Genomic DNA, 16031 nt, shown 5'->3' with positions numbered 1-16031 from the left:
CTGGCAGGCTCCTCTGCCCATGGAACTTTTCAGGCAAGAATACTGGAGGGCGATGCCCTTTCCTCCTGCGGGGCATCTTCCCAACCCAGGAATCAAACCCGTGTCTCTTGCATCTCCTGCATTAGCAAGTGGATTATCACCAGCACTACGTGGGAAGCCAGAGCTCTTGGTAGAAGAAACCAGCACTCGGAGCGGCAAGGGGATGATTAAACCACCCAGTTCTGGGGGTAAAAACAGTCCAAGGAGGGCTCCACAGGTCAGGGGCTCCCCATCGTTCATTACCTTTTCCCCAAGGGCCCCCGTCCCCACAGGGGACAGGGCAGGTAAAAGCATCGAGATGGTCAGGTGCACCTTGGGGGAGCTTTCTCACCTGAAGCTGAGGGGCTCAGCTGAGCAGTTTCTGAGCCCTGACATCCTGGGGTGGGAGGGGTAAGCACAACCCTAAGGCTCTGACCTCTCCTGGGAGGGGGTCTGGGCAGAGACCTCAGAGTCCGGAGGAAAAACGATTTCCCCCAGGAGTCTGTTGACCGGTGCTCTACAACCAGCCGGAGAAGAAGAGGGTGTGGTGGGAAGAGGGGACTTGGGTTGAATCTTAATCAGTCATGTGCTCGGTCGCTCAGTCGTGTCCGGCTCTTTGCAGCCCCGTGGACTGGAGCCCGCCAGTCCTCTACCCATGGGATTCTTCAGGCAAGAATCTGGAGTGGGTTGCCATTTCTTCCTCCAGGGGATCTTCCTGACCCAGGGACTGAACCCACATCTCTTGCATCTCCTGCATTGCAGGCAGGTTCTTTACCATTAGCAGCACCCGGGCAAGGGAAGCCCAGTCTGTCAGGACCACCCCACCTTTCAGACAAGGTCTAGTTTCCGGAACAACCAACAAAACTCAAATGGGATTTTTATTGTTAACAAGCAGTTGGGGGGCAGGGGGAAGGTGGAAGCGACTGCTGAGTAACAAAGCTAGATGGCTTTCCAGCCCCCAGCCACAGTAAGGGAAATGCCTGTCGGGCCCTTCCCCAACCATCCAGCATGCCCTTGTCCCAGATGTGGGCCCAGGAGCCCTAATCCCACGAACAGTCCCTCCCTGCTCCACCCCCGCCCCACATTCCTCAGGCCAATCTGGTTGCAGATCTTAGAATAGAGTTTCGGCAACAGGAGTCTCTGCCCAGAGAGCCCTGGGATCCAGGGCTGGGAAGCCAGGGAGCCCTGCCATCCAGGCCATGCCTCCTGGGCTCAGCTCCCCTTCCCGTTGGCACTGAAGGCACGGAAGTGTGGGGGCAGGCACCCCCATGGTTCCTGGGTCCCAGGGGCCCCAGCCTTCTGAGATCCCGAGCTCCTGACGCCAGGTCATCCCCATCTGCCCAGCCTCCGTCTCCCTTTGCTGCCACACCCCATCAAGCCTTGGCGGGCAGGAGGGCCGGTTCCGGGCAGGGCCCTCAGTTCTACTGTAATCCTCCATTTTTGCCTTGGGTGCCTGTGCCATAGGGCAGGCGGGGCATCCGAGTAACCCGTTCAGAAATATCCCCTGGGTTGGAGGGGGCAGCGACAGGGGAGGTGTCCTCCGGGCCTGCGACAGGGAAGGGCCAGGAGCTCTGCTTTAAGGCATGCCTCTCCATGCCCTCTAGTCACCCACAGTGGCTCTGAACTCCCTGGGGCACCTCCCCCCAGAGGCCAGTCCCACTAATAGTCTTCAGGAACCCAGTTTCCAGCAAGGGGCAGCCATAGGGGCAGGGAGCTCAACCAGTCTCCTCCCTGGCCTGGCCAAGGGCTCCCCTCTCCCCATTGCTATCCCTGCCCCCCCACCCCCACTTGCTGGTACTCACCCAAGTTCTGGCACGGAGGAAGTTTGACCTTGGCCATAGGCAGTGTGGCCTTTCCCAGGGGCCGGACGGTAGGGGTCAGGTGCCCAACCACTGGCATCCTCTGTTCTGAGGTGTGATTCTCCACGGAACAGGGTCCAGCGACGTGCATCTTGGGGCGGGAGAGCTGCGTTGGCTGGAGAGCCAGATGAGCTCGGAGCTGGGTGGGGATCTGATATAGGAGATGTTAGGTTCAGTTGGGGGACACTCCATGGAGAGTGGTGCACAGCTAGGGGTACCCTGGGGCCTCTGGAGGAGTCCAGCCTTCAGAACCCAGCAAGGAGGGGGCCCAGACACCCCCAGCTCCTGTCCCTCTAGGCTCACCCCTTGTCCTGTGACTTCAAAGGCCTGGGACCTCCGCTTCACCTCCAGGGAGTCCTCACGTTTCTTTCTTGGGCTTTTCTTCTGGCCTTACAGCGTGGGACAAGGGCCATCGCCATGACGCTCGACTGCCCGGGATGGCGCCTCGCCTGTGCTGCTGGACAGGCTGTCCTCGTTGGTGGCGTGCTGGAGGGTGGGGCTGGGTGGCCGCTTGCAGGCCAGCGGTCCGGGTGGCCACACGTCATCAGTCTCGCCCAGCGAGTGCAGGGACAGGCTGCTCTGCTTTATGGTGGGTGCCAGCAGTTGGCACCCCTTGGCCCCCAGGGCCTGCGATTGGTGCCTGGCAGCCTTCCCGCTGATGCTCTTGGTGTCGGCTGTGGTCTCCTTCCTCCCTGCGGCAGGACAGAGCGGCACCCACCCCGGGATCAAGGCCACATTTCCCCCCGCCCTCCTGCATCTCCAACACCCCTTTCTCTGCTGCAGCTCACCCCAACTTGCTTGCTGTTTGAGAAACTTTGGGCAAGTTTCTGAGCCTTTTTTTCATCTGTAAACTGACGATGGTAAAACTAGCCTCAGTGGGTTGGGAAGGGTTTTTTTTGACCATGACACACGGCATACGGGATCTAAGTTCCCTGACTGGGGATCGAAATTTCACCCACTGCAGTGGAAGTGCTGAGTCTTAACCACTGAAATGCCAGGGAAGTCCCAGGTTCTGAAGATGGATTGCTGAGCTATGAGGGTCACCTGTGGCCACAGGGTAGGGAGGATTCGGACTCTATTTGCTATTACAGTTATTTCCGAGTGGGAAGTGGAGGGGGCTTGACCCCAAGGGCCATGTGTTCCCCATTCTGTTTCCAATTGTGTCCCCTGCTCTGTGTGGACAGAGCAGGTGGTTACTCTTCTCTGGGTACTGGTGCCTCTCTTTCTAGAATGATGCCTGGGTGTGTTCAGCAGAGGAGAGGGAAGGAAGAGGCTTCGGCTGGGTGCGCTGAGCTATTGAGATCATGCCAGGCTCAGGCTGATGGGGGTTGGGGGAGGCAGGGGACACACCTTTGAGGGACAAGGGGATCTCCGACAGATTCTCGATGCTTTCAGGGGAGGAGTTGATCTGGCCGTTCAGACCGACCTGAGTGGCAGCTTGTGAGATGAATGGGTTGGGAAGAGAAGCCATTGGACCCAGCAGGAACCCTATGTCCTCAGAGGGCTGTTTTGGAAAAGTTCCATCCCAACCACTGGGTGTCCCTCCCGGGTACTCCCGCCCACATCCAGGGACCCGTGGGGCCCACTGCTCACCTCCTGCATCACCAGGTTGACAGCCGGGATTTGGGGTGGGGTGGGCATAAAGGAGCCCTTCGCTTGCCAGGCCCGGGAGCTGGCCTTGAACGGGTGCTTGGCTTCACTGAGGTCGGCAGAGGAGGATGGGCAGCTGTTGCCCAGGCTGGTACCACGGGGGTCCCAGCGCCACCCCTCCTGAGAACTGTTGCATTGTGGGAACGAGGACCCCAAAGTCCTGGCTCCATATCTGTGCCCCCCTCCCCTCTTTCCTGCTCCATCCTCCCTGGGAAGCCAGGTCTGGGCTGGCATCTCTGAGACATGGCCTGGTGGCTCAGGCGGGCTGGATGGCTGGAAGTGGTGCTCAGCTCACCTCTCAGTGCCGAGCAGAGGAGGAAGCTTCCGTGCTGGTGCGGGGACTCGGAGTTTGGCATCTTGACGCTCTCTAGGTCAGACTCCTCCGGGTCGGCACGGTTCCCGGGGGGCTAATCTTGGGCAAGGCGCTGTCCTGGGGAGAGGAAAGGAGGGAGAGGGGAGTCGGAAGACTTGGTCTCAGACTGAGTAAACAGCCTGGGTGACACAGGCACACAGAGTGTCTGGGGCTGTAATCTGGGCTGGGAGCCCCAGAAGACAGGGGGGCTTGTGTGCTGAGTCCCCAGGGGCCAGCCGTGGTCTGCTAGGCATCCCCAGTGGCACTGCCTGGTGGCCTGGGCTCCTGGGAGGGCATCTGGGGCCCTTAGTGATATCTCAGATGGCCAACCCTGACCCTCAGACCCTGGATGGGGACACGTGTGGCAGAAGAACAGCACGGGAGGGGAGCTTGGTGAGGCTTTGGGTCGGATAAGGAGGAGGAGGAGGAGGAGGAAGAGGTGTCCGCTTTCTGGGGACCAGCCAGCACGGTCCCGAGGCCACCCTACTTGCTGGCAGGCGCCGCCCTGGGCATCAGCCCTGCCCCTAGCACAGGGGCGCATTGTCCGGCCCGGGCGCCCACCTGCAGGGCCCGAGAGGCCAGGCGGTCCATCATGGTGGCACGCTCCAGGTTGCCCTCCTCCTGCTCCCGCAGGTACACTTCGTACAGCTCCTTCAGATGCTGCGGCACAGCCAGGTTGCAGTCTGCGGTGGGGGAGCGGAGAGGCAGGGCTCAGTGCGCGCTCTCGGGCTCTCGGCGGGTCGGACGCGCGCGGTGTAGGTAGCGAGGGGACCCTACCCTGGATGAGCTGCCGCTGGGCGCGGATGATCTCCTCGCAGAGGCTGCGGCGCTGCTCCAGGCGGCGCAGGGCCTCGCGGCGGTGGCGGAGCGCGCCGTCGCGGAGCAGGGCTTGCGACTGCATCTCGGCGTTCTTCAGCTCCAGCTCGTGCACGCGGCAGAGCAGGCCGAGCGCCTCGCGCTGCTGCTCCGAGCTGACGCGCCGCGGCAGCGTCTGCTCCAGGCGGCGGCCCCGCGCGCGCAGCTCTCGGCACCGCTGCTCCAGCGCCAGCTGGGGAGCCGAGCGGGCCGTCAGCACCAGGTGGCCGGTGAGGGGCCGCCCGCACCCGCCGCTGAGCGGGTCCTCGCCCTTCCAAGCCCCCGGATGCTGTGCGGCCGGCTGAAGCCCCACTCCGAGGCCCGCTTTTCCAAGCTGTGTCTTGAACTCTGCAACCGGGGACTGCTCCTGAGGGACCCCTCTGTGCCCACCTTCTTGCAACCCATCCCTGAAACAGGCTCCGTGCAGTGAAGTCGCTCAGTTCTGTTCGACTCTTTGCGACCCCATGGACCGCAGCCCGCCAGGCTCCTTCTTCCATGGGATTCTCCAGGCGAGGATATTGGAGTGGGCTGCCATTTCCTTCTCCAAGGGATCTTCCCGACCCAGGGAGGGAACCTCGGTCTCCCGCATTGGCGGGCGGACTCTTTACCATCTGAGCCACCAGGGAATCCAGGGAAATGAGCTCCGTGGACCAGCTCAACCGCAGCCCATCTCATGCCCTCTGGACTGGTGGACCCTGAAGCCCCCTGGTATGGCTATGCTCCAGAACAGAGAAGGGAGATCTGGAAAATCCTCATTAAAATGTTGGCTAACAGTTTTCTGAGTCTTTAATATGTGAAAGGATTTATTTACTCTTCTCATCAACCCCACGAGGGTGGACCACTCCCATTTTAAAGATGAGTTCTTGCCTGGAGAATCCCATGGACAGAGGAGGCTGGTGGGCTATAGTCCAGGGGGTAGCAAAGAGTCAGACCCAACTGAGCGACTGAGTCCACACACACAAAGCGTTAGTCCCTCACTGGTGTCTGACTCTGTGACCCGCCAGGCTCCTGTGTCCATGGGGTTCTCCAGGCAAGAATACTGGAGTGGGTAGCCATTTCCTACTCCAGAGGATCTTCCTGACCCAGGGACAGAACCTGCGTCCCCTAAATTGGCAGGCGGATGCTTCACCACTGAGCCACCTGTGGTCGATAAATGCTTGCTTATTTCCACGTCCCACGAGAAACCGGAGAGAAGAGGCGGTGAAGTAGGATGCGCGTGGGAAGGTCCTTCTGTTGGCTCCCTTAATGACAATACTGTCTGCCCAAGGCCGGGTACCCTCGGGACTCAGGAGGCAGCGCTGGGTAGGGTAACCGCTGGCCACCGTGACCGCGCTCCATCTCTGTACCTCTCTGGCAGGTACCTCTACTGCGGAGAGCTGACCGTACTGCTGGCGCAGGCCATCCCCCTGCACCAGCTGGCCACCAAGTACTGCGTGGCCTCCTTGCAGCGGGGCGTGGCCGACTATATGCGCGCGCACCTGGCGGGCGGCGCGGGCCCGGCGGTGGGCTGGTACCACTACGCGGTGAGCACCGGGGACGAGGCCCTGCGCCAGAGCTGCCTGCAGTTCCTGGCCTGGAACCTGTCGGCCGTGGCGGGGAGCGCCGAGTGGGGCGCCGTGAGCCCTGAGCTGCTGGCGCAGCTGCTGCCGCGCTCGGACCTCGTGCTGCAGGACGAGCTGGAGCTCTTCCAGGCGCTGGAGGCGTGGCTGGGCCGCGCGCGGCCGCCGCCGGCCGTGGACGAGTGCGCGCTGCGCGCCATCCTTTACCCCATGATCCCTCCGGCGCAGCTGTTCCAGCTTCAGGCGCGCTCGGCCGCCCTGGCGCGCCATGGCCCGGCGGTGGCCGACCTGCTCCTTCAGGCCTACCAGTTCCACGCCGCCTCGCCGATGCACTACGCCAAGTTTTTCGACGTCAACGGCAGCGCCTTCCTGCCCCGCAACTACCTCGCGCCCGCCTGGGGCGCCCCGTGGGTCATCAACAACCCTGCCCGCGACGATCGCAGCACCAGCTTCCAGACGCAGCTGGGCCCAAGCGGCCACGACTCGGGCCGCCGTGTCACCTGGAACGTGCTCTTCTCTCCACGCTGGCTGCCGGTAAGCCTGCGGCCCGTCTACGCGGACGCCACGGGCACCGCGCTGCCCCTCGCACGCCCTGAGGACGGCCGGCCGCGGCTGGTGGTCACGCCGGCCAGCAGCGGCGGCGACGCGGCGGGCGTGAGCTTCCAGAAGACCGTGCTGGTGGGGGCGCGCCACCACGGCCGCCTGCTGGTCCGCCACGCCTACAGCTTCCACCAGAGCAGCGAGGAGGCCGGCGACTTCCTGGCGCACGCTGACCTGCAGCGGCGCAACTCCGAGTACCTGGTGGAGAACGCCCTGCATCTCCACCTCATTGTCAAGCCCGTCTATCACACCCTCATCCGGACCCCCAAGTAGCCAACAGGCCGGGGCGGGAAGCTGAGCATCCCTGAGGCCTCTGGATCAGGAAAATAAAGGCCCAGTAGAGATGGCGCAGAGGGACTGGGAGTGGCATGGCCAGTGGAGGTGTCTGTCCTGGCCCGCTGGGGGTCCAGGTGCTAGCGGCCTGAGAGCTGGGTGGATGGAAGCCAGGCGGTGGGTGGTAGACCAGATGCCTGGTTTCAGGAGCTACTTTCACACTGACCTGAAAGGAAGGTTCCTGGTGGTGTGTATGTGTGTGTTCAGCGGCGTTTCAGTCTTTGCCACCTCATGTACTGTAGCCTGGCAGGCTCCTCTGCCCATGGAACTTTTCAGGCAAGAATACTGGAGGGCGATGCCCTTTCCTCCTGCGGGGCATCTTCCCAACCCAGGAATCAAACCCGTGTCTCTTGCATCTCCTGCATTAGCAAGTGGATTATCACCAGCACTACGTGGGAAGCCAGAGCTCTTGGTAGAAGAAACCAGCGCTCGGAGCGGCAAGGGGATGATTAAACCACCCAGTTCTGGGGGTAAAAACAGTCCAAGGAGGGCTCCACAGGTCAGGGGCTCCCCATCGTTCATTACCTTTTCCCCAAGGGCCCCCGTCCCCACAGGGGACAGGGCAGGTAAAAGCATCGAGATGGTCAGGTGCACCTTGGGGGAGCTTTCTCACCTGAAGCTGAGGGGCTCAGCTGAGCAATTTCTGAGCCCTGACATCCTGGGGTGGGAGGGGTAAGCACAACCCTAAGGCTCTGACCTCTCCTGGGAGGGGGTCTGGGCAGAGACCTCAGAGTCCGGAGGAAAAACGATTTCCCCCAGGAGTCTGTTGACCGGTGCTCTACAACCAGCCGGAGAAGAAGAGGGTGTGGTGGGAAGAGGGGACTTGGGTTGAATCTTAATCAGTCATGTGCTCGGTCGCTCAGTCGTGTCCGGCTCTTTGCAGCCCCGTGGACTGGAGCCCGCCAGTCCTCTACCCATGGGATTCTTCAGGCAAGAATCTGGAGTGGGTTGCCATTTCTTCCTCCAGGGGATCTTCCTGACCCAGGGACTGAACCCACATCTCTTGCATCTCCTGCATTGCAGGCAGGTTCTTTACCATTAGCAGCACCCGGGCAAGGGAAGCCCAGTCTGTCAGGACCACCCCACCTTTCAGACAAGGTCTAGTTTCCGGAACAACCAACAAAACTCAAATGGGATTTTTATTGTTAACAAGCAGTTGGGGGGCAGGGGGAAGGTGGAAGCGACTGCTGAGTAACAAAGCTAGATGGCTTTCCAGCCCCCAGCCACAGTAAGGGAAATGCCCGTCGGGCCCTTCCCCAACCATCCAGCATGCCCTTGTCCCAGATGTGGGCCCAGGAGCCCTAATCCCACGAACAGTCCCTCCCTGCTCCACCCCCGCCCCACATTCCTCAGGCCAATCTGGTTGCAGATCTTAGAATAGAGTTTCGGCAACAGGAGTCTCTGCCCAGAGAGCCCTGGGATCCAGGGCTGGGAAGCCAGGGAGCCCTGCCATCCAGGCCATGCCTCCTGGGCTCAGCTCCCCTTCCCGTTGGCACTGAAGGCACGGAAGTGTGGGGGCAGGCACCCCCATGGTTCCTGGGTCCCAGGGGCCCCAGCCTTCTGAGATCCCGAGCTCCTGACGCCAAGTCATCCCCATCTGCCCAGCCTCCGTCTCCCTTTGCTGCCACACCCCATCAAGCCTTGGCGGGCAGGAGGGCCGGTTCCGGGCAGGGCCCCTCAGTTGTGCCGTAAGCATCCGTTTTTGCCTTGGGTGCTTGTGCCATAGGTCAGGCGGGGCATCCGACCAACCCTTTCGGAAACATCGCCTGGGTTGGAGCTGGCAGCGACAGGGGAGGTGTCCTCCGGGCCTGCGACAGGGAAGGGCCAGGAGCTCTGCTTTAAGGCATGCCTCTCCATGCCCTCTAGTCACCCACAGTGGCTCTGAACTCCCTAGGGGCACCTCCGCCCCCAGAGGCCAGTCCCACTAATAGTCTTCAGGAACCCAGTTTCCAGCAAGGGGCAGCCATAGGGGCAGGGAGCTCAACCAGTCTCCTCCCTGGCCTGGCCAAGGGCTCCCCTCTCCCCATTGCTATCCCTGCCCCCCCCCCCCCCCACTTGCTGGTACTCACCCGAGTTCTGGCACGGAGGAAGTTTGACCTTGGCCATAGGCAGCGTGGCCTTTCCCAGTGGCCTGATGGTAGGGGTCAGGTGCCCAATCACTGGCATCCTCTCTTCTGTGGTGTGACTCTCCACAGGACAGAGTCCAGCGACGTGCATCTTGGGGCGGGAGAGCTTCATTGGCTGGAGAGCCAGATGAGCTGGGAGCTGTGTGGGGATCTGATACAAGGAGATGTTAGGTTCAGTTGGGGGACACTCCATGGAGAGTGGTGCACAGCTAGGGGTACCCTGGGGCCTCTGGAGGAGTCCAGCCTTCAGAACCCGGCAAGGAGGGGGCCCAGACACCCCCAGCTCCTGTCCCTCTAGGCTCACCCCTTGTCCTGTGATTTCAACGCCCTGGGACTTCCGCTTCCTCTTTGCCTCCAGGGACTCCTTTCGTTTCTTTCTTGGGCTTTTCTTCTGGCCTTGCAGCGGGGGACAAGGGCCATCGCCATGACGCTCGACTGCCCGGGATGGAGCCTCGCCTGTGCTGCTGGACAGGCTGTCCTCGCTGGCGGCGTGCTGGAGGGTGGGGCTGGGCGGCCGCTTGCAGGCCAGCGGTCCGGGCAGCTGCACATCATCCGTCTCGCCCAGCAAGTGCAGGGACAGGCTGCTCTGCTTTATGGTGGGTGCCAGCAGTTGGCGCGCCTCGGCCCCCAGGGCCTGTGAACGGCGCCGGGCAGCCTTCCCGGTGATGCTCTTGGTGTCGGCTGTGGTCTCCTTCCTCCCTGTGGCAGGACAGAGCGGCACCCACCCCGGGATCAAGGCCACATTTCCCCCCGCCCTCCTGCACCTCCAACACCCCTTTCTCTGCTGCAGCTCACCCCAACTTGCTTGCTGTTTGAGAAACTTTGGGTAAGTTTCTGAGCCTTCTTTTCATCTGTAAACTGACGATGGTAAAACTAGCCTCAGTGGGTTGGGAAGATTTTTTTTTTTTTTGACCATGACACACGGCATACAGGATCTTAGTTCCCTGACTGGGGATCGAACCTTCACCCGCTGCAGTGGAAGTGCTGAGTCTTAACCACTGGACTGCCAGGGAAGTCCCAGGTTCTGAGGATGGATTGCTGAGATAATGAGGGTAGCCTGAGGCCACAGGGTAGGGTGGATTCGAACTCTCAATGCTATTACATTTATTTCCGAGTGGGTAGTGGAGGGGGCTTGACCCCAAGGGCCATGTGTTCCCCATTCTGTTTCCAATTGTGTCCCCTGCTCTGTGTGGACAGAGCAGGTGGTTACTCTTCTCTGGGTACTGGTGCCTCTCTTTCTAGAATGATGCCTGGGTGTGTTCAGCAGAGGAGAGGGAAGGAAGGGGCTTTGGCTGGGTGCGCTGAGCTATTGAGATCATGCCAGGCTCAGGCTGATGGGGGTTGGGGGAGGCAGGGGACACACCTTTGAGGGACAAGGGGATCTCCGACAGATTCTCGATGTTTTCAGGGGAGGAGTTGATCTGGCCGATCAGACCGACCTGAGTGGCGGCCTGTGAGATGAATGGGTTGGGAAGAGAAGCCATTGGACCCAGCAGGAACCCTATGTCCTCAGAGGGCTGTTTTGGAAAAGTTCCATCCCAACCACTGGGTGTCCCTCCCGGGTACTCCCGCCCACATCCAGGGACCCGTGGGGTCCACTGCTCACCTCCTGCATCACCAGGTTGCCGGCCGGGATTCGGGGTGGGGTGGGCATAAAGGAGCCCTTCGCTTGCCAGGCCCAGGAGCTGGTCTTGACTGGGTGCTTGGCTTCACTGAGGTCGGCAGAGGAGGATGGGCAGCTGTTGCCCAGGCTGGTACCACGGGGGTCCCAGCGCCACCCCTCCTGAGAACTGTTGCATTGTGGGAACGAGGACCCCAAAGTCCTGGCTCCAGACCTGTGCCCCCCTCCCCTCTTTCCTGCTCCATCCTCCCTGGGAAGCCAGGTCTGGGCTGGCATCTCTGAGACATGGCCTGGTGGCTCAGGCGGGCTGGATGGCTGGAAGTGGTCCTCAGCTCACCTCTCAGTGCCGAGCAGAGGGAGGAAGCTTCCGTGCTGGTGCGGGGACTCGGAGTTAGGTATCTTGACCTTGTCTAGGTCAGACTCCTCCGGAGTCAGCACGGTTCCTGGTGGGCTAAGCTTGGGCAAGGCGCTGTCCTGGGGAGAGGAAAGGAGGGAGAGGGCAGTTGGAAGACTTGGTCTCAGACTGAGTAAACAGCCTGGGTGACACAGGCACACAGAGTGTCTGGGGCTGTAATCTGGGCTGGGAGCCCCAGAAGACAGGGGGGCTTGTGTGCTGAGTCCCCAGGGGCCAGCCGTGGTCTGCTAGGCATCCCCAGTGGCACTGCCTGGTGGCCTGGGCTCCTGGGAGGGCATCTGGGGCCCTTAGTGATATCTCAGATGGCCAACCCTGACCCTCAGACCCTGGATGGGGACACGTGTGGCAGAAGAACAGCACGGGAGGGGAGCTTGGTGAGGCTTTGGGTCGGATGAGGAGGAGGAGGAGGAGGAAGAGGTGTCCGCTTTCTGGGGACCAGCCAGCATGGTCCCGAGGCCACCCTACTTGCTGGCAGGCGCCGCCCTGGGCATCAGCCCTGCCCCTAGCACAGGGGCGCATTGTCCGGCCCGGGCGCCCACCTGCAGGGCCCGAGAGGCCAGGCGGTCCATCATGGTGGCACGCTCCAGGTTGCCCTCCTCCTGCTCCCGCAGGTACACTTCGTACAGCTCCTTCAGATGCTGCGGCACAGCCAGGTTGCAGTCTGCGGTGGGGGAGCGGAGAGGCAGGGCTCAGTGCGCGCTCTCGGGCTCTCGGCGGGTCGGACGCGCGGGGTGTAGGTAGCGAGGGGACCCTACCCTGGATGAGCTGCCGCTGGGCGCGGATGATCTCCTCGCAGAGGCTGCGGCGCTGCTCCAGGCGGCACAGGGCCTCGCGGCGGTGGCGGAGCGCGCCGTCGCGGAGCAGGGCTTGCGACTGCATCTCGGCGTTCTTCAGCTCCAGCTCGTGCACGCGGCAGAGCAGGCCGAGCGCCTCGCGCTGCTGCTCCGAGCTGACGCGCCGCGGCAGCGTCTGCTCCAGGCGGCGGCCCCGCGCGCGCAGCTCTCGGCACCTCTGCTCCAGCGCCAGCTGGGGAGCCGAGCGGGCCGTCAGCACCAGGTGGCCGGTGAGGGGCCGCCCGCACCCGCCGCTGAGCGGGTCCTCGCCCTTCCAAGCCCCCGGATGCTGTGCGGCCGGCTGAAGCCCCACTCCGAGGCCCGCTTTTCCAAGCTGTGTCTTGAACTCTGCAACCGGGGACTGCTCCTGAGGGACCCCTCTGTGCCCACCTTCTTGCAACCCATCCCTGAAACAGGCTCCGTGCAGTGAAGTCGCTCAGTTCTGTTCGACTCTTTGCGACCCCATGGACCGCAGCCCGCCAGGCTCCTTCCATGGGATTCTCCAGGCGAGGATATTGGAGTGGGCTGCCATTTCCTTCTCCAAGGGATCTTCCCGACCCAGGGAGGGAACCTCGGTCTCCCGCATTGGCGGGCGGACTCTTTACCATCTGAGCCACCAGGGAATCCAGGGAAATGAGCTCCGTGGACCAGCTCAACCGCAGCCCATCTCATGCCCTCTGGACTGGTGGACCCTGAAGCCCCTTGGTATGGCTATGCTCCAGAACAGAGAAGGGAGATCTGGAAAATCCTCATTAAAATGTTGGCTAACAGTTTTCTGAGTCTTTAATATGTGAAAGGATTTATTTACTCTTCTCATCAACCCCACGAGGGTGGACCACTCCCATTTTAAAGATGAGTTCTTGCCTGGAGAATCCCATGGACAGAGGAGGCTGGTGGGCTATAGTCCAGGGGGTAGCAAAGAGTCGGACCCAACTGAGCGACTGAGTCCACACACACAAAGCGTTAGTCCCTCACTGGTGTCTGACTCTGTGACCCGCCAGGCTCCTCTGTCCATGGGGTTCTCCAGGCAAGAATACTGGAGTGGGTAGCCATTTCCTACTCCAGGGGATCTTCCCGACCCAGGGATTGAACTGGCATCTCCTGCATTGCAGGTGGATTCTTTACCATCTGAGCCACCAGCGAAGTTCTCAGATGAGAAAGAGAGACTCAAAGTCACTGGGGATTTGTGGCCTGAGAGCCCAGGTTTCACTCCTCCCACAAGATTCTCCTAGCCCCTTCCTTCTGAGTCTCTCAACCCCCTCTCCCAGACCCAGAGCCCCAGGCACCTTCTGCTTTCGCAGCTTCTTCTGCTTGGTCATCAAGGTAGCGATGCTTTCGCGGGCGGACACCACCTCGGCGGGCTCCTTGATGTCTGGCTGGTTGTCACCGGTGTCCGAGTCCTTCCTGGTGTCACCCTTAGTGAAGGACTCCTTCCGACGCTCCTCCCGCCACTTGAGTGCCCGGCGTGACTTCTCATGCTTCCAGCTGCCGCAGCCCCAACCCCAAAGGAGACAGGGGATTCAGGCCATGGAGGGTTGGGGGGCATAAGGTGCGGCTCCAGCTCCCGGGTCCCATCCCAGGCCAGCGGTGCTTACCTGGCAATGGTGAGCAGGTGGTGGGAGGTGTCCATCTCCAGCTCCATGCCACGGTTCTCCAGCTCCAGCAGGCGTCTCTGCGTGTCCATTTGCTCCTGGAAGGTGCTGACCAGCTGCTCACGAAGGTGTTCCATTGCAGTCTGTTCGCCCTGCCCGCTGTGCAGCTGGACCTTGGCTGCCCGTTGAATGGGAGATGGGAGAGGTCAGCGGAGGAGGAAAGGTCAGCCCAGGAAAGTCTGGGTCCGCCTGGGCCCTCCCCACCTCTTTCTCCCCAAAAGACTTCTGTGCAACCACCTCCTCCACGAAGACCTCCTAGATTACCCCCTCCCACATTCCACCTTCCACATTGTCTTCAGGCAGTGACCCAAAGGTGACTCCCAGCTCCCTGTATGAACTGGGCTTCCACCAGCCTTTAGAGTGCCTTTCTGTCACCTAGTAAAAGGCACCCCTTAGACACTTTACTGCCATGTGCTGCAAGATCATCAAAGCAAGTACAGAAAATCTGTAAGGGAACCGTATCCCTCCTGGTGATGCCAGGCCCAGTCTGACAGCCCTCACTGCAGTCCCCAGAGTGAAGCCCCCACACAGCTAAATGCCCAGGTGACTCTCACTCTGATACCACCGAATCCTCGGGTCAGGTCTCTGAGGCAGAGATCACGATTCTGTTTGCCAGCTGAAGGACGGGTGGCTTAAAGGCTACTCAGCCAGAAAGAGCCCGAGTCCGGCTTTGAAGCCAGCGCTATCTGACCGCAGAGCACCCTGAGGGGCATCGGGAGACGGGCTCTGGTTCACGGAGACCCACGCACGCACCCTGGATGTGGCGGATGTCGCCCCGCCCCAGCTGGGCTCGGTCCGGGCTCCGCCCGCCCCGCTCCTCCATCTTGCGCTTGAGCCTCTGGATCTCGCCCCGCAGGTCAGCAATGATGTTCGTGTACTGGGCGATGTGGTAGGAGACGCTTAGCAGGTTCCGCTTCACCTGGGGAGGGGGCGGGGTACAGTCACCTGGGGGCCAGGGCCTGCCAGTGGGGACCCTCTTTTTCTCCTGGTTGACAGTAACGGCCTCCTCGCCTCCAACCCTGTTCTATGCTCTGCTTAGTCACTCAGCTGTGCCTGACTCGCTGCGACCCCATGGACAGTAGCCTGCCGGGCTCCTCTGTCCATGGGATTCTCCAGGCAAGAATACTGGAGTGGGTGCCACGCCCTCCTCCAGGGGATCTTCAACCCAGGGATTGAACCCAGGTCTCCTGCATTGCAGGCGGATTCTTTACCACCTGAGCTACCAGGAAAGCCCTGCCTCCGACCCTACAACCTATCAAACTACATGCCCCCACCAGAGGCATACTCCTAAAATTATGCGCCAGCCCCCCCGCCCCGCCCCAAGCCCCGGCTCTCTGTGCCACTCAACCTTCATTGGCTCCCTACTGCTGGGAGAATGTCCCGATTCCTTCATTTGGTGTTGAAGGCACACTGCTCTCTCTAGTTCCATTTGGCTCACTGCTCCGGTGGAGGAAGCATTCTCCTCACCCCACCTCTGCCGCCAACACCACCTCCTCCCTGCCTTAGGAGCCTCTGTCCTTACTGCTCCCTCCCTTCTGGAGTCTCCTCTTCACCCTTCAGATTCCCACTCACAGTCTCTAAAGAGGTCCGTGGGATCCCACGGCCTCCCTGCTGTTGGCGTGACTGCTATTAATAATATTCTGAACTATCAATTCGCTCTTTTAAGGGTCTCTTCCCACCATTAAGTTACTTAATGGAGAGAGTAGAGATAAAGCATCCAGCTCCTGACACAGTAGCTGGAAAACTGCTGTGTTAGGAGAATGTTGGTTAGGTTCTTAGACTCTTCACATGGGTGGGCCCAGATGACCTCATAGATAGCCAGGATTCTAACACACTGATCAGAAAATGTAGGGAAACCTTGAAAACTGGGCAGAGCTCAGTGCCCTTCCTCCCCAGCCGGGAAGCCGCTTAGCTCCCTTCAGCCTCACTGTCCTCGGCTGTGAGTTGAGGACAGAAATAACGCCTGCCTCATTCGAGGATCACATGAGATGAACTGATAAAGGGCCCACAGTATAAGTGCTCAGTAACACTCACCACTATTGGAACTGTTGGGGTTAGGGCCTTCGGAGGAGTAAAGGTCTGAATGAGCATCTTTTAAGATGAAAACAGGAAGATGGAAGGGGATGGTGGGGTTCGGGGCACAGACCTTGGGGATGAG

General features: G+C 60.9%; 3 protein-coding genes across 3 annotated transcripts in view; 1 reads left to right on the top strand and 2 right to left on the bottom strand.

Moving 5' to 3' along the window:
* Positions 1 to 3828: 3828 nt before the first annotated feature.
* On the bottom strand, positions 3829 to 5404 carry LOC129650762 (uncharacterized). Its single transcript, XM_055579568.1, has 3 exons — positions 5395 to 5404; positions 4441 to 5082; positions 3829 to 3957 (listed from the first exon to the last, which is right to left on the bottom strand). The coding sequence occupies exons 1-3, from the start codon at positions 5402 to 5404 to the stop codon at positions 3935 to 3937; spliced, it is 675 nt and encodes a 224-aa protein (XP_055435543.1). The 3' UTR covers positions 3829 to 3934.
* A 3-nt stretch (positions 5405 to 5407) lies between these two features.
* Positions 5408 to 7261, top strand: LOC129650761 (BTB/POZ domain-containing protein 17-like). Its single transcript, XM_055579567.1, has 2 exons — positions 5408 to 5442; positions 6092 to 7261. The coding sequence occupies exons 1-2, from the start codon at positions 5408 to 5410 to the stop codon at positions 7164 to 7166; spliced, it is 1110 nt and encodes a 369-aa protein (XP_055435542.1). The 3' UTR covers positions 7167 to 7261.
* Positions 7262 to 7986: 725 nt separating this feature from the next.
* Positions 7987 to 16031, bottom strand: part of LOC129648594 (kinesin-like protein KIF19) — a 30262-nt gene continuing 22217 nt past the window's right edge. Inside the window, exons 10-20 of the mRNA XM_055575046.1 lie at positions 14627 to 14792; positions 13817 to 13991; positions 13508 to 13706; positions 12144 to 12414; positions 11928 to 12049; positions 11311 to 11447; positions 10959 to 11064; positions 10716 to 10803; positions 9657 to 10051; positions 9296 to 9503; positions 7987 to 9034 (exon numbers count right to left, since the gene is read on the bottom strand). Coding sequence (XP_055431021.1) covers positions 8904 to 9034; positions 9296 to 9503; positions 9657 to 10051; positions 10716 to 10803; positions 10959 to 11064; positions 11311 to 11447; positions 11928 to 12049; positions 12144 to 12414; positions 13508 to 13706; positions 13817 to 13991; positions 14627 to 14792 — 1998 coding nt within the window. The 3' untranslated portion in view covers positions 7987 to 8903. The remainder of the gene's footprint in view (positions 9035 to 9295; positions 9504 to 9656; positions 10052 to 10715; positions 10804 to 10958; positions 11065 to 11310; positions 11448 to 11927; positions 12050 to 12143; positions 12415 to 13507; positions 13707 to 13816; positions 13992 to 14626; positions 14793 to 16031) is intronic.

This window comes from Bubalus kerabau, chromosome 4 (assembly GCF_029407905.1).
Source record: "Bubalus kerabau isolate K-KA32 ecotype Philippines breed swamp buffalo chromosome 4, PCC_UOA_SB_1v2, whole genome shotgun sequence".
NCBI classification, from domain to species: domain Eukaryota; kingdom Metazoa; phylum Chordata; class Mammalia; order Artiodactyla; family Bovidae; genus Bubalus; species Bubalus kerabau.
The sequence above is the reverse complement of the archived record's forward strand: the minus strand, read 5'-3'. Positions and strand labels throughout refer to the sequence as shown.

Bases quoted from the DNA above. Each gene is read 5' to 3' on its own strand.
- LOC129650762 (XM_055579568.1), bottom strand. The intron at 3,958-4,440 runs GTGGGCGCCCGG...TCCTCTCCCCAG, and splicing joins TGGCCTCTCGGGCCCTGCAG to GACAGCGCCTTGCCCAAGAT.
- LOC129650761 (XM_055579567.1), top strand. From the start codon at position 5,408: ATGCCCTCTGGACTGGTGGACCCTGAAGCCCCCTG. The intron at 5,443-6,091 runs GTATGGCTATGC...CCTCTCTGGCAG, and splicing joins GTGGACCCTGAAGCCCCCTG to GTACCTCTACTGCGGAGAGC.